The following is a 15,792-nucleotide window of genomic DNA, read 5'->3' as shown; positions in this document are numbered from 1 at the left end:
TGCAGCTGTGTTACTTGGATGATGTGTTTAACTTCTTCATATTTGTCTAATATTATAGTTTTGCTCTTCATTTGTAAAATATGCCACTCTGCTTCCAGTAGACTTGTCCATGTTTGCCATTGGTCAGCTGCTGCAAATCCCTCCCCTTTCATGTGAACGCGCTCGAGGCTAGATTGGGAAATCCTTGGTTGACTTACCGAGTTGATAACCACCGTTGTGTGACCGCTTAGCGAGATTGTGGTTGTTAGGCTTAGTGAAGTCAGATAACAAAAAGATATCCTGGGTAAGTTGAACTTGCTTCATAGTACAGGCCTCAGGTCAGTGTCTTAGTTGTTTGGCAAGACTGCAACTTAATAGAAAAGTCTTGTTGTTTGCCAACACATAATAGTGCAACTGCTCAAAACATAGTAGGACAATCTGCAAAACAAAAAGATAAATCTGGTGATAATCTATATTTTTCTTCAATAAATTCCATGAAAACACCAAAACCAACACCAACAATGAACTGATCCTACTATCAAGTATCACCTGTTAGCCAAACCCTGATATGGCTCTACATATGAGTCTACAGTCATGCTAGCGGCTCTGTGATGCTGTTCTTGGGCACAGTGGTGCTTTTAGCTAAATGCTTACACCAGCGTGCTCACAATAACAGATACTGATGAGGTCAATTCACAAGAACTTCCTATCTACCAATTATCAATATGCACTAGTTGGAACAAACACAACGTCAATTTAGGTAGCGAAGCCTTCATTGTCACATCATGAACCTCGACACCTTTCACTCACATTAACCACGTGGCAAGACACCCCAGAGTGTTCAAGTTGGCAGTTGGATGGCTTGTTGTGACTATATATGAGTGAACTAAAGAGTCACAGAAAGAAAGGGGAAACATGTCTTTGTGTCTGCCAGCACTTCTGAGAGCCCTTAGACATATATGTATGTTTATTTGAAACTGTATGTATGGAGGTGAACAAAAAGGAAAGAGAATAAAAAAAGACTCTTACTACTGTGCGCAGTCGATGAGTTGATATTCATTGGACCTTTCCCAGCAGGCCCGGACACCCTCATCCTGCCAGAGGATCTTTGCATGGTCATAAAACTCCTGGAAAGAGAGAGAGGTCTGGATTAACGACATAACACAACTAGAAATAACTGCAAGTCAGGCTCTCGTTTTAGGATGCCTGAAGATATGCTATTAAAATAAAGCTAAAGGAAAAGCATATGTGCGAGTAAAACAAGAATCTTTTGACATCCTAAAAACAATGTAATTCTCACTATTTATCTTGTATATTTCTTTGAGACAAGAGAAGTAGAGCTGTTACAGTGAAGACCCACTGAACACAATGCGAAATTCGTCCACATTCATTTTCTATGGGACACGAACTTTGTAGGATTCAAGGCGACGCAGGACTGACCAGCAGTGCTGGAAAATTGAGGGGTCGAAAGTTAAGAAAATTTAAGTTTATTCTTTATTCTTTTTGGAACAATGTCACGTGAATTGTTGGAGAAAGTGCAGGTTGCTTATTTACACAACGTTTGCTAATGAGCAAGCTACTCGCTTGCTAAGAGGAGGAGTGGGTTTAATCCAGTGGGTTTAATTGATTGGTCGATCAGAAACATTTATCCACAACTATTTTGATAATTGAATAATCATTTCAGACATTTTCTGGTTCCAGCTTCTCAAATGTGTGGATTTGATGCTTTTATTTGTCTTGCAGGAAAATAAAGTGAATATCAATTTTCTGACATTTTATAGACAAAGCGATTAATCGAGAAAACAGCAGATTAATAAGGAAAATAATCATTAGTTGCAGCCCCAAAAGACAAAAGGAGAAAAGAAAAAAGAAACAGCATTAAAATGTTGTTTATCAGACATAAACTGTACTGAACAACAACAACAAATGATCGACTTCACACATTGGTGGAAGGAAATGTTCTCCTCTGAGTCTCGATGGGTGAAAGTGTGTAAGGACAGATGGAGGGAGGCAGTGATACTCCCTGGCTTAGTTTGTAGTTTAAGGCCGGCTCGGAGAGGAGCAGCAGATGAGCGGGCCCTGACAGAGGCAGGAAACAGAGCAGTTCACTGAGTTTGTGAAGAAATGGAGAGCTTTGTACTGACACAAGGCTTGGCTGTTACTACACAGGGGCCTATCTCTTCGCTACGATCTTTAGTTGGTCACATACAATGCAGTCAAGCACAAATAAGCCATTATGAGCCATGGAGTTATAGTGTTTACCCTTGGAAATACTTCATTTAACTGAGAGTAAGCAGGTTTTGCAGTGACCGCTGAGTGAATGTTACTGACAGATATTTCTAAATATATATAAATAAAACGGGAGCTACTTGGTGTGCGGATCTATGTTTTTCAACTTTGCTTGATATCTTTTTGAAGCAGCACCCATCCTATTGGGCACTGAGATGTGTGTGTCTTTTTTATCTTTTCTTATAACACTAGCGTGTAACCATAGATTTTCTTTTTCATCTTATTGGAAGAAGAAATCATTCAGCTATCAGATTCAGCACCCAGTAACAGTAACATTTTCATGAGAAGAGGTCAACAAGGTCAACTTCAGGCTTTTCCATCGGTTTCTCTTTGTAACCTCTTCAATTTAAGAAGATGTTCTTTCCATCATAAAGTTTATTCATGGCTACATATAAAATTCGGAGAGTTTGACAGAAGAAGAAAAAAAAGCTATTTCATGCAGTGGTTGTGCAGCTCTGTGAAGAGTTTAAGAATAGGAATGACTGTGACCTGAGTATAGACCTACTTTGAGATCCTGTGTGAAAACAGACAGTACAGTTCAATTGTATTTATAGAATTAGGTTGAGGAAAAGGTATTCTGAATAATCTACCAAGTGACATACCAATGGTATGATATCACTTCTTTTGTACATTGGGCTTGACATATTAAGTTAAAGTATTGTAACATTTTCTCAGAGATTTCAAAAGTTTTGGGGGAAAATCTCAATGTTTTCAACCCTTTCAGACCTCGGAAATGCATTTATAGATTTTCTGCATCCCATGCACTACAATCAACTGAAAGCAACGTTCAAAAGTCTAAAAACTATGCTACAGTATGAAGAGGGTTCAGAGAGTCTCATTGTTTATACAACATCTAGTTCATGTCTGTTCCTCCTTTGTTGCTCTTAGTGAGGTTTATCCCTTTTTTTCCTGTTGAAGGATTTTGCTCTTGTTCTTTTTTTGCTTTTGTTGTTTTGAGTTTCTCCAAATTTTTACTAACAGCGGGTGTTGTATGTTGTAAGCCCTGTAAGGCAAATTTGTTATTTTGAGCTATTTACAGTAAATAGAATTGCTGTGTCACTGTACTGCACAACGCTGGGAGCAAGGAGGCTCAGGACAGGTGGGCATGGCAGCTATCGGTCTGTAAGGAAAAAGCCTAAGTAAATAACCAGTAAACTCTAATATTTTAGGAGAAACAATATTTTTTGTGAATAATAACAAACTCAAACAAGGATTATTGATTAGAAATGCAGCTCGAAAGGAAATCAAGACAAGACTGTGGAGATTCAATCCTGGCCTTGTGCTTATTTTCTCTGTCTCTCTTCCTCCTCTGCTAAAGGCAGAGTTAACCAGTCCAACTGGTTTCCAGTAGGCCCTCAGGGCAGGCGAGGGGGAGCGGGCTGAGGAGGCGGTGGAGGAGTTGGAAGAGAGGCTGATCAGATAGTTTTCTACTACATTCTCTTTCCTGAACAACCACCTATTCACTTCAACAGGCAGAACCGGTAAAAAAAAATCCAAACTTTGTGCTTCTGTGAACTGATGCTTCATTAAACGTTGCTTTAGGTAACCAGCTGTCATTGTGGTGAAATCAGTACTTAAAATAACAGTGGTGCTTCGATGACTCCCACAGCATTAACACCATGTTTATGCTCTAACTCTCCAAATCCCACATGAATAAGACCCAAACTCAGTATCAGTTCAAAGTGCTGCTCTTTCCCTCCATCGAGACCCTGCAGGTCTTCAGCGGAAGTCTAGTGACTGACTAAAGGCCCAAGGGAAGGGTCAGCTTGAGACAGGCCCGCATAATAAATTTGCCATGAAGTAACAGAGACAATATCAGGAGACTTCCTTTTGCTTACACACAAATACACACACTCTTCACTGGAAACTCAGCTGCTGTGTACAAATCTCCACTGTGGAAACGACCGGTTTGAACACAGACGCTATCGTGCTGGAAAAAAACAGGAAGTCACAGTGTTCGCCGTCCTCTATACGTAACCTTTCCCATATCAGAAAACAATGAATTGAATAATATGTTTTGTGTTTACTTTCTAATTTTGTAGCTTTAAAGTTACATTTATCATTTTTTCCAATTTGACAACATCACATCTATTCTCTAAATGTTTGTTCCACTGACTGATTAAAGCTACATATCACTCTTTAAATTTGTAAAACATTTAAACACACTTCTTTTGGATCGTCTTACCAAATCAAAAATTCTGTACTTGTCAAAAAAGTGTACTTTGCATGATTTTACATAAATGTCCCGGAAAATCAAACAATGCATCTTTGAAAATCCTTTGATATCAACTAAAATAAATAAATAAATCAGTTTGATTCAAAATAAATCAAATGACATATTATTAATATATCGAAAAAGACATTTTATTTATTCTTTATTTTTAATAGAGCTGCAGCTAATGATCATTTTCATTATCTGCTTATTATTTCAAAAGTTTCCATTTACAATGATTTAAAACAGAGAAACCCCACATTTAAGAAGCTGGGACAACGGAGCTTTTAGCATTTTTGCTTGAAAATTACTAATGATTAATCGATTATCAGAATTGTCACAGATCATTTTTGCTGTTGATCAACTAATCAATTATTCGACTAATCGTTTCAGCTTAATCGAAAGGTTTCATCATGAAAGCAACAGTTATTTTTATGGCTAGCGTTACATGAACATAGGACAGTGCTTTGAAAGTACTAATTTTTCACTGCAACAGTGCTCAGTTTTATTACCATTTTTGACAAGTGACCGAGGGACTCTTTAGTTGAATGACACATTAAGGGAACAAGTGTCGTTCAGGAGTACAGCTTCATTTTCGTTGCATGAGCATACTCAAAGAGAACGAAACCCTGACTTTTATGGCCTCTACTCACTTAAGTATACTGGACCTCCTTGGGTAGTGAGTCACACACGTTTTACCTTTTGACAGAAATGTCCTGTACAGAGAGACTCCATGACGTTCAAAGACTACGTCAGAATCCAAAGCTGAAACAACATGTGTGCAAATAGAAGAAACCAGATTCTGTAGCTCTAGATTACAGCCCCTAGTCCCTGCAATGTAAAGTAGGATGAACGCCACACGCTATCAGACTAGCAACCAGGATAAACTAATCTGTAATCTAAAAACTGATTAAGAAGATGGCTGTAAATAAATAGATATCTGGTCCTGCAGTGGAACATGCAGCGAGTCTCTGACAGGCCGTTGGGAGCAGACTGCAGCTCAGGGGGGAATCCCTCAGGGTCTCTGTGTTTCTGGAGGACAGGTCCCTCTAGACACATTTAGGGTTATTACAGACAATCAGTGTTAATAGGTGGTGTGGATCTCTCAGGTGAGAGGCTCATTCAATTGACAGCCTCCCAAGCGGAAGCACACCTGCTAATTACTGAATCACTGCACAAACACAGGGCTGCCGTATGAGACACCTTACTCACCTATAGCACATCTAGCCAGGGCACCAGCAGGCTGGGTCAGATATTTTACAACATTTAATAGAAGTTATGATAAGACTTTTAGACCAATTCTACCCTTTTTTTTAATTTATAAAACACTACATGTATAAAAATATGAGTTTGATATCTTGTACGGAAAATAGTACCAGGCTGTGATTAAGATTTGAAACTGTTTAAAGTCTTGATTTTAAAAAATAGCAATTAAATTTAATTATTTTCATGATTAATGGTATGGTTGATTGTGAAAAATGCGTATCACAATTTCCCAGTTCAGTTTAATATCAAAGAAGACAGCAAATGTTCACATTTAAGAAGCTGGAGCCAGAGAGTTTTGCTTCAGAAATATTACTTAAATAATGATTCGATTAGCCAAATTGTTGAGGAATAGCTTTCTATCGACTATTAAACTAATAAAATTATTGTTTCAACTCTTATTATTTTATTAATAATATTTTAATTAATATATATATATTTTAATAATTGTGCATACATTTCAGGACCAAATGTAATGTTGGACAATTTATTATGAACTGCCTCTGGTAACACAATGCAATACTTTCATGATACAACAACTTTCATTGACCTCCAGATTACGTTAGGAGGTTATATCGGTTATATATCTGATCAACATTATATAGGAGGAGGTAACTGGGACTTCCAGTTGAAAGGAGGAAACAAACAAGTGCAGAAGTCAGAGAGTCAATAGATCCCAAGCAGGAAGTGTTCAACTTACCGAAGGAAAATCAAAATCCTTCTGGTTTACTTGGTGCAGGACATATTCAATTCGGCATTGGTTTGCAGAACAGGCTAACTGGCATGGCGGTGTGAGCGTAGTCATGGCAGCCACAACCGTCTGGATGGAGAGAACAGAAGAAGAAAACTTATCTACACGTACAGTACAACAGGGTTAGATTCAACCCTTTCTTAGTTTACATCATCTTAAAACTCCTTTACAGCTACATGACAAAGGGAGCTTCATTTCAATGTGCTACATATTGATTTTAAAGGAAAAGAGTTACCTGAAGTTCATTACTCAATATTTTAAAAGCACTCAGAAAATTGTTGTCAGTTGTTAAGCAAAGTTCTTTTATTGCCTAACAACATCAGTAATAATTTATCATGACTCAGATTTTACGCTCAGATATTTCATAGATAATTAATTCATTTTGACACTATTACACACAAACGTTAACACAAACTTTCAGAGGCAATAAGAGACTGTATTGTGCCTTTTGTCTTGTCAAGCCCTTAAAATGAGCAAATCTCTCAGCATTGCTCCGAATACAGTAGGAAAAGTGACAAGCTGTTCAGAAATCACAGACATCATTCAAAATGGGTCAAAAGATCAATTTCTTACCTCTATAGCTTCTTTAATGTTGTTTTTAATATCATGAATTTTCTGTTTTTTCTCCCTGTGAAGAACAAAGAAGGCTTCATGTTATTTTTTATTTTTATTTCTTTTACACAAAAGCATAAAACTTGATTATTTCCAAAATACGGCTCCATGGGGAACTAGGAAAGTAGTGGAAATACATTTTTATCTAAAATGTAAAAGAAACAGCTTGAAAAAACAAAGAAATGTTTTGTTTCTTCTGTGTCAGTGGCAGGGGGTTTTTGGTAGGAATTTGCTGTGTAACATAAACTTCTCCAGGACCTCTTTGTCAGCCTGGAGGTAAATTATATCAGACATCAGTATTATGGCTGCTCCAGATGCACTGATACCTTTGTTTTGCTGACCAAGTGCAACTCCTGAATTTTGTGTACTTGCTGATACCAAATGAGAACAGCAGAACTTGTCTTAATTTTGGCAAAGACAAAGTAAACAGAAAACAGCGGAATGTGGAGGACAACACACACTGTTACTGTACATTTTAAAGGTGCATGAATCCAGGTAGAATCTGAAGTATTAGCAAATACAATGATATGCTCCATATTTTGTCCATTTATCGTTGTAAAGACAAATAAGATTTCAGCATCACCACACAGCATGGTACGTGCAATGTAATCTGTGGGCTTCACTGATACCAGAAGCAAAGGTCTAACGTCACGCAAGTCTTTCAGAAACCAGAGCTGCCAGTGTTCAGTGTTAAATTCTTTCAAATGTCCTGACAAAAGACGAGTTTGACAATTGAAAGTCAGATTTGATAATGAAATTCCCCAAATGAAACAACCATAGGGCTGCTTACACAATCAGGTACCTGCATGGTGTGATTTCTCCTGAATGACCCTGGGCGAAATATCTCAGTATATCAGAGCAGTACTTAGCATTAGCAAACACGTTCGAGTGCACTGTGCAGTATATTTTGTCGACATTACAGCAGCAGTGGGTCCCGTTAAAAACCAGTGAGTCAAGCCTGTAATACTCATGTTGGGCAGAAGGATTTCAAGTTAAAAGCATGGATGAAAATTTTTTGGTAATGAACATGCTCTCGTTTAACTGACTTTGGTGGGGAAAAACGCGTCGCCGCATCATTGCACGCTGCTGTAATCAAAACTTAACCCCGACTAAGGATGTTGTGGTAGACAACTAAGTTTTAGCCTCAAGATGGTATTTATATTTCCTCGGGAACATTTTCAAATCATCAATTATTATAGGGTACCTATCGATCTGAAACCACTTGTTGAGGAATCTTTTAGAAGGTTTAGTAGACAATTTTGATAAAGAATTGAAGTAATAGTTTGTCCATTTTTTAAGCAAAAATGTCAAAGATTCACAGCTCCTCAAATGTTAATATCTTCTGGGTTTTTTTAGTTTTTTATGATATGGAGAGATGAAAGATAAATAAGTTTGGGTCTCTGAAGACTTCACCTTGGGCTTTTTTCACTCTTTTATGACATTTTAAGAACCAAATGGTTAATTGAGAAAATACTCGTATAAATAATCGTTAGCTGCAGCCCTCTTTTACAAGATGTATTGTTCTCACAATAAATAATAGATGCTCCAGGGTAGAGATTTTTATGTTTATTAGTACCGACTCAACAACGAAAAGTTCTCACACTGAGGGGAACTCGAGATGCCACTTTCAAATTTTTGATTACCAAACAAAAAAGCTATGAAACGTCATCAATCTGATTATTTCTTCAAAGGAAGGAGATGTTTGAACTTTGTGAGAGTGCCTTCAGAGAGCTTCCCTCCACATCTTTATTTCACTCAGAGCGACCCCAGTACGACAAAGAAAGACAGGCTACATGCCTCACACCAGGACCTCTACAAAAAAAACATCCAGTTTGAAATTAACTACCATACCAATCTCTTCTCACCTCAGTCATACTCCCCTTATTCCCCCTCCTATATCACTGTGTCACTCCCCATCATCTCCTCCTGTCCCCATCCTCCCAGCACCTTGCACTGACTGGCACTGCCCTGCACCCAGAGGGGGAACCCAGCAAGGTGAAACCCTCCAGCCCAAAGAGAGCAACAAACCCCGGAGCTACAGGCGACCTGCGAGTGACAGCCTGTAGGTTTGTCGTTACACCAGAGCGTCTGGGTCTGTGTGGAGCATCTGTTCGAGGTGACCCAAAAATAAGCATGATGATGCTCCTACCCCACAACCCCTTTCTAGGAAACAGATGATTAAGAATAGAAAAATGTGACTTTTGTTTCCATTGCATCAATTTGGGATTGAGTTTGAGGACGCTCACAGGACAGGGTTGCTTTAAAAACACCCAGGGCAATGTTTCCATGAAAAACTGAGACAGATAAAGGATTCTTCTTGTATAAAGTATTTACTCCAAACATTACAAAAATCTTGCCCAAAACATTTGACGTCATTTTCATCATTAGACCATATTGGATAGTTGTATTTTTAAACAATGACAAGAGTGTTTCCTGCCATTCCAACCGAAACTGGAAAAATAAACTTGTATACTATACTATATATAACTTGTATAAGCTTGTATACTAGCCAGATCTGTTTCAACCAATTAAAATCATTTAATGTGTAGAAATTAATGCAAAGTTTTCCTTCTAATAACCAGTGCAATTATATATCAATGTCACGTTACAAAAAAGAGAAAGAAAAGCAACTTTTCTCGTCTTTCTGGAGGATAGCAGCTAATTTGTATATTCACAGACCAAACTGCATACACATTTCAGAACAAGAAAGTAATCATATTCTGCTTTGTTGTATGAACAAGACAACTAAAAGCACCCCAAAGCAAATAGAAGATATTTAGTAAATATAATCTGTATATGTTATCTAATCAATACAGTACATTTCAATTTTCAATAATAGGATTTTCCATATTTTTATTATGGTTAGGATAGGATAGGATATTATGAAGATGAAGTTAAAATATTGTCTAGGGTTTGATTATTGTAATATTGTTATAGAGCTGCAACTAACAATTATTTCCATTATCGATTAATCTGCTGTTTTGAAGAGTCCAAAACCCAAAGACATTGAATTATCTGTGATATCAACTGACTAAATATGATATAAACACACTGTAAACAGCAAATCTTCACATTTGAGAAGCTGAAACCAGAGAATGTTGAAATGACTCAAATGATGAATCCATTACCAAAGTAGTTGCCAATTAATTGTCTGTCTATTGACTAATCGACTAATGTTTCAGCTCTAGTGTAATATATCTTAAATAACGTTTTACAAGCTGCATTTGAAGTTAGCCTCTTTCTCAAATTGAATTTTGCTTCTAGCGTTTCTTTGTTTATTTCTTACAGTATTTGTCTCTTAAAAGTCATGCTGTTTATTGATGCTGTGTCCTGTTGTCTGTCTTCATTAATAATAATTTCTTGAATATTTTCCACATTGCTGAAAATAAAGTTCCTAACTAACTAATTTTACTGTTCTAATTGAGTGAAATGGACAGTGGATCCCTCTACCTGCATACCATCAGTATTACTAAAGGTCATTTCTATCATTTGTATCTTGGGAATGCACCAATAGTCTTCCCCAAAACATCATCACATGATCAAGCCATTTGGTCAACAAATATTTCCATGTCTGATCTTGTCAGTGTAGCCCAATCCTAATCATTAGTATTTCATCTATATTCTTTAAATAAAACCACCAAAACTGTCTGTAGTGATTTAGTGATCAAATGTGCTGTATGTGTGATTAACAACAGAGTAAAACATGAGGGAACCCAACACTTACTCTGCGTTGAAGCCATTAACGTGCAATATTCGCATCTGTTTGACTATCGTGCTTTTCCCGGATTCACCGGCCCCTTAAAGCAGAAAGAGGACAGAAAAAAAGAGTCAGACAGAGTTCATAAAGAGTTGTACAAAACTCCTTCAAAGGCACAAACTCAAATATCCAGAATGGGGATCCATCTGAAACTAGCGGATGATAGTTTAAAGCTCATCATTGGACACTGGATCAATGAAGTATTTGGTGTCTTGGTGGAAGATCAGGCCAAGTGGAGGAGCTACAAACTTGATTTTATCCATAAATGATTTGAACTTCAGGGCTTTGTTTCTCTGCACTGCCTCGATACCTACCTACCTTTTCTAGCTCCATCTCGAACAGCTACCACAGTAAAATGCCATGCATTGTGCTATCGGCATTAAAATCTAATAATGTAATATTTTATCTGCAGAACAAGCGCTTTTAATACTGAGTACTGATAATACGTATGTATTTTCACTTAGGCAGGAGGTTGAATGCTGGACTTTGACTTGTAATGGAGTATTTCTACATTGTTGTGTTGGTACAACAATGAAGGATTGGAGTACTTCTTCCACTACTTCTTACAGATGTGAGGAGGAACTCTCAGCACCAGGGATGAGATCAGCTCAGAATATTGTCTAGGTGTTTTTTCTTTGAACATAAGAGAGATGTCATTCACAACAGATGGACAAAATCTGTTTGGTCCTGATAAATACTTGATAAATACATGAATATGTCTCCATAATTCTAGCCCAATAAAATGCGTTTCACAGGGAAAAGAGAAAAAGTCCTAAATGTGTCCAAGCAAACTAAAAATGAAAGAAGCCAGGCCATAACACCTCTTAACCTAAACACAAGGAGCTAGGCTACAGGCCTGCTATTTAGAGGCTAAGTGTAAGTGTACAAATCAAGGATCAATTTCAGATTAGAATGAACGGGACAGTCATTCAAGGAAAGCTAGTAATCCTAATAGTAATCCTAATTTGCTCTCTCCGTACTCCAAGAGGCTTAGCAGGATACGAGCCCTGGCCTTGAGGTTCAGACTGTATCGTGACATGGACTAGATGATAACGCCAGAAATAGCTTTATGAAATTAAAAATAGTAGTTTAGTTAGAGTTTTTTAACAACTGATTAGAGAATATGGCCGGTGTGGAGAGGATTATGTAAAAGTTGAGCGTGGAGTCTGAAAAATAGCACCAAACATAAAGTCTATAGGCCTAAATAACTCAAGGTGAAGGCAGATCCAGGATCTACACAAACACATCACTTTACACATCTTGCCGTGTGCCGCCCCGTACGTCTTCTGTGGAGAAAAGACACAACGACGCAAAAACGCCTATTGGTGGCCTCCCAGCTTCTGCATGCTGCCTTCACACAAATGGTGTCTGTCAGTCTGTCTGTCTGTCCATCGTCTCTCACATGCTCTGTAATCATGCTCCATAATAAGGAGACAAGCCTGCTTTTCGACTGTCCTGTGTCAAGACACTGTAAACCCAGTGATGTAGTGACATCATTTCATTGCATCATTTGTTGATGCTTCACTGTTGGAGGCTGTAAAACATTTTGTTCATGGGTACAATCTGAAACAATAGCCGTCAAAATTTTTATAAACTACTGAAAATGTACATGTATTGTTTTTGTGGGTACAACAATTCAGCACAAAATGGACCTTCAGGCCTAAACTGAACACACACACATATTAATGATAAATCTCACAACACCTACCTAATAGTAGTAGTCGGTGAGTCGCCCGGTATATCTGTTTGTCTTTTTGGAGCTGCTTCTCTATCTTTTTGTTGGCTTCCCTCTGTGCCTTCTCCTCATTTCGTTGGTCTTCGGTCTTACTATTGCCAAGACAGCCCATCTTCCCAAAAACCCAGTGATAGGTTCAGGGGGAGGCAGGGTGGGTGGTTGGTTGGGTGGGTGTAGGGAGGGAGGGAGGAGGGAGGGTGCTGATCAGAAGAAAAATCAATCAATCCTAAATTCCTAGACTGGCCCAACAGAGGAACACCTGGCTCAAAATGGGTGACATTTATGTTGCCAGATGCAGATGAAACAGATGTAAACCTGTTAGGTAGTAGACGCTGGGCTCCACCAGGCTTTGGCACAATATGTATAGATTGCTGTGGCTATTTACTGACAATTTATCAACAAGAGTTCACTCAAAAAGGAGCAGAGCAACGATGCCGCCCTCTCAGACGCTTGATTCTTGTGTTTTTCACTGTAAATCCGCAATGAAGTCATCAACATTGATATGAGAGTGTATGTGAGATTTCCAGCCTTGCAATGTACATGAATGAGCGTCGGTGGTCCAGTTTCCTTAAAGGTGGTTTAAATCTAAACGCTGGCTTTTTAGATGTATATATACATTTAAATATATGTTTAATTTTCTTAGCAAATGTCTCCTCCGGAGCCCATCTTCGGCAGATATCTCACACTGCCATTCAATTCATTTCCACTCACAACCAAAGCCCTATTTTCCTCGATCGTTTTTTCCCTTTAAATATATATTTAAGGTTATTATTTTTACGGGTTGTTTGCAATCCGTTCCCCACCTAACCAAAGCACATCAGAGGGCGGTTGAAAAAAAAATTAAAAAATAAATATTTCCTCTTAAAATGACGGCATGTGAATCATCGGGCTACACCGGGGCTTCTTTCTCTATCACAACCGTCTTTCAAATCCGTCACATTATACACCGCTTTTTTGGGGAGGGTTGTCGTCGTTGATGTTAGCAACCTTATCAATAATATCCTGTTTTTAGCCGATGTCAAAATGATTTCCTCTCCCCGTCAACAGATGCTGGTGCTTGCTTTTTCGGAGGGTTTGACCAGACCCAAAAAAAGGCCCCTTCTCCGTCCTTTTTCTCTCTGTTACGTTAATTTGTATTTCTCCTCACATCGGAAAGCTTCTCCGCGCGAGCAAAGGCGGTTTTTGGCAGTTGGATGTCCTTGAGTATAACGCGATATCCAGGTGATATTCGTGGAAATCCTCCGTTATTTTCCCGTTTGGCGCAGGTACAGCCCGCTGTCAAGTCTCTCAGCTTTTTGTATTCCCTTTGAATCCGTATGGTAGATTATGGTTACATGTGCATGATACATGAACATACCGCGGTGTTTTCAATCACTGATCCAACGGCGAAACATTTATTTTTTTTAGCGCCGACAGGCCGCGTCTGCTCCGATGAACCGGTCGGGGAGATGAGAATCGTTTCTTTGCAGTGTTGCTCTGAATTATTTTTGCCCCCTTTTTTCTCTGAGAATTGTACATTGAGATAGATAGCGTTGAAGAGGTGGGGTGGGGCAAACGGCTCTCACGGAACCCTGGGAACCGAAGAACGGTGGTCAAGCTTCTCGTGACGAGAATTTCAACTTCCGATTGGAGCTTTCACAATAAAGCCCTCATGGACGCCTCATGCCCAGCATACTCTCATATAGTGGTTAGGACTATCAAGCTTGCTTTCTATGAAAACCATTTTTAACATTTGTAATATAGACAAAAGTCAAATACTTTTTTTCTGAGAAAGATGAGGATTCATTCATGGGCTTCCAGATAATGGTGGAAGAAGTACCCCAATCCTTTATTTGAGTAAATTATTAATTAAAGTCTGCACTAAAGTCAAGTCAATGTTATCAATTTAGCTCAATATCACAAATAAACAAATTTGCCTCAAGGGGCTTTGCAATCTGTTCAGCGCACGACATCCTCTGTCCTCAGACCATCAATTCAAAAAAAGGAGAAACTTAAAAAAAAAAAATGGAAATGGAAAAAATGGAAGAAACCTCAGGAAGAGCATCAGGTCCCTCTCCCAAGATGGAAAGACATGCATCTGATGTCATGTGTACAGAACAGACCCACATAGTGAAATTACAGTACGAACAATCAGGATGTTTGTAAGTAGTGCAAACAAGTGCAAAAGAGGAAGACCTATGTCAGACATGACAAGGCAAGAGAAAGAAACAACAACCAAAATAGGATAGAAATTCAGATAAGCTTAAGTAATTAACCGGAGAAAGATGAGAAATTTTTAATGAATACATTTAGATTTTTCTGTGCACGTATATATAAATGTGTGTGTATGGATAAAGGGGGAAGAGAGAGAGAAGCGAGGAGGAACAATTTTACTTAAAACCCTACTTAAGTAAAAGTACAGAAGCGTTAGCAAAATGAACTAAAGTATCAAAAGTAAAAGTAAAGGTTCTACAGAAAATGAATGTACTTAGTTACTTTGCACAGCGCTTCCTGAAAAAAGAAATTCAATCGAGGATTCCTCAAAACAAGAACTTTGTTTGTTTTGAAGTACAAAGTAATGTATGGATAAATTGTATACATTTTTATAATTCAAAAGGTTTTACATGAAATATTTCTTGTTGCTGGTGCTATGAATAGATTACCATTTGAGGATGAATTACTCATATAATTATAATTCTCAGAAAACATTATAATCAAACTCATGATTATATGTTTTTTGAGACACTGTAAATCAAGAATACATTTTGAAATTGAGTTGTGGTTAAAAACTATTATTATTGCATTTTTTGTGAACTATATTTTTTATATTATGTCCCTCTCACACTAAAATGTATAATGTAACATACATCAGTCAATAACACAGTGCATATTTACACTTAAAGGCATAAAATAAATGAATAGACAAATCCACAAATAATGCACATTTTCTTATCAAGGCGAAAGAAATGTTAGGCTTTTAGTTTGAAGTTAAATTTAAAGTATTTCCGGTTTCCGCTTTGCTGTCGCTTGACGCATCTGGAATGAAGCAGAGTCGGATCACATGATTGCCCGGAGCGTCATGAAGCAGAGGTACAGAAGAGGAGAGGCGCCCTCTTTGAAGCAAAATGATTGTCAACCGATCCTCCCAAAAGGCATTAATCAATAACACTGAAAACATATACATTAAGTCATAAAAATGAACCATACTCATAAGT

At 38.0% G+C, this 15,792-nt stretch overlaps 1 protein-coding gene across 1 annotated transcript in view; it reads right to left on the bottom strand.

The window, feature by feature from the left end:
* The window catches only part of LOC139282406 (guanine nucleotide-binding protein G(s) subunit alpha-like), a 30,040-nt gene extending 15,961 nt beyond the window's left edge, over positions 1 to 14,079 (bottom strand). The window contains exons 1-5 of the mRNA XM_070902102.1: positions 12,572 to 14,079; positions 10,831 to 10,903; positions 7,068 to 7,122; positions 6,444 to 6,563; positions 1,009 to 1,106 (exon numbers count right to left, since the gene is read on the bottom strand). Coding sequence (XP_070758203.1) covers positions 1,009 to 1,106; positions 6,444 to 6,563; positions 7,068 to 7,122; positions 10,831 to 10,903; positions 12,572 to 12,710 — 485 coding nt within the window. The 5' untranslated portion in view covers positions 12,711 to 14,079. The remainder of the gene's footprint in view (positions 1 to 1,008; positions 1,107 to 6,443; positions 6,564 to 7,067; positions 7,123 to 10,830; positions 10,904 to 12,571) is intronic.
* Positions 14,080 to 15,792: the final 1,713 nt, after the last annotated feature.

This window comes from Enoplosus armatus, chromosome 3 (assembly GCF_043641665.1).
Source record: "Enoplosus armatus isolate fEnoArm2 chromosome 3, fEnoArm2.hap1, whole genome shotgun sequence".
Taxonomy (NCBI): domain Eukaryota; kingdom Metazoa; phylum Chordata; class Actinopteri; order Centrarchiformes; family Enoplosidae; genus Enoplosus; species Enoplosus armatus.
This window is presented reverse-complemented; position numbering and strand designations above follow the sequence as displayed.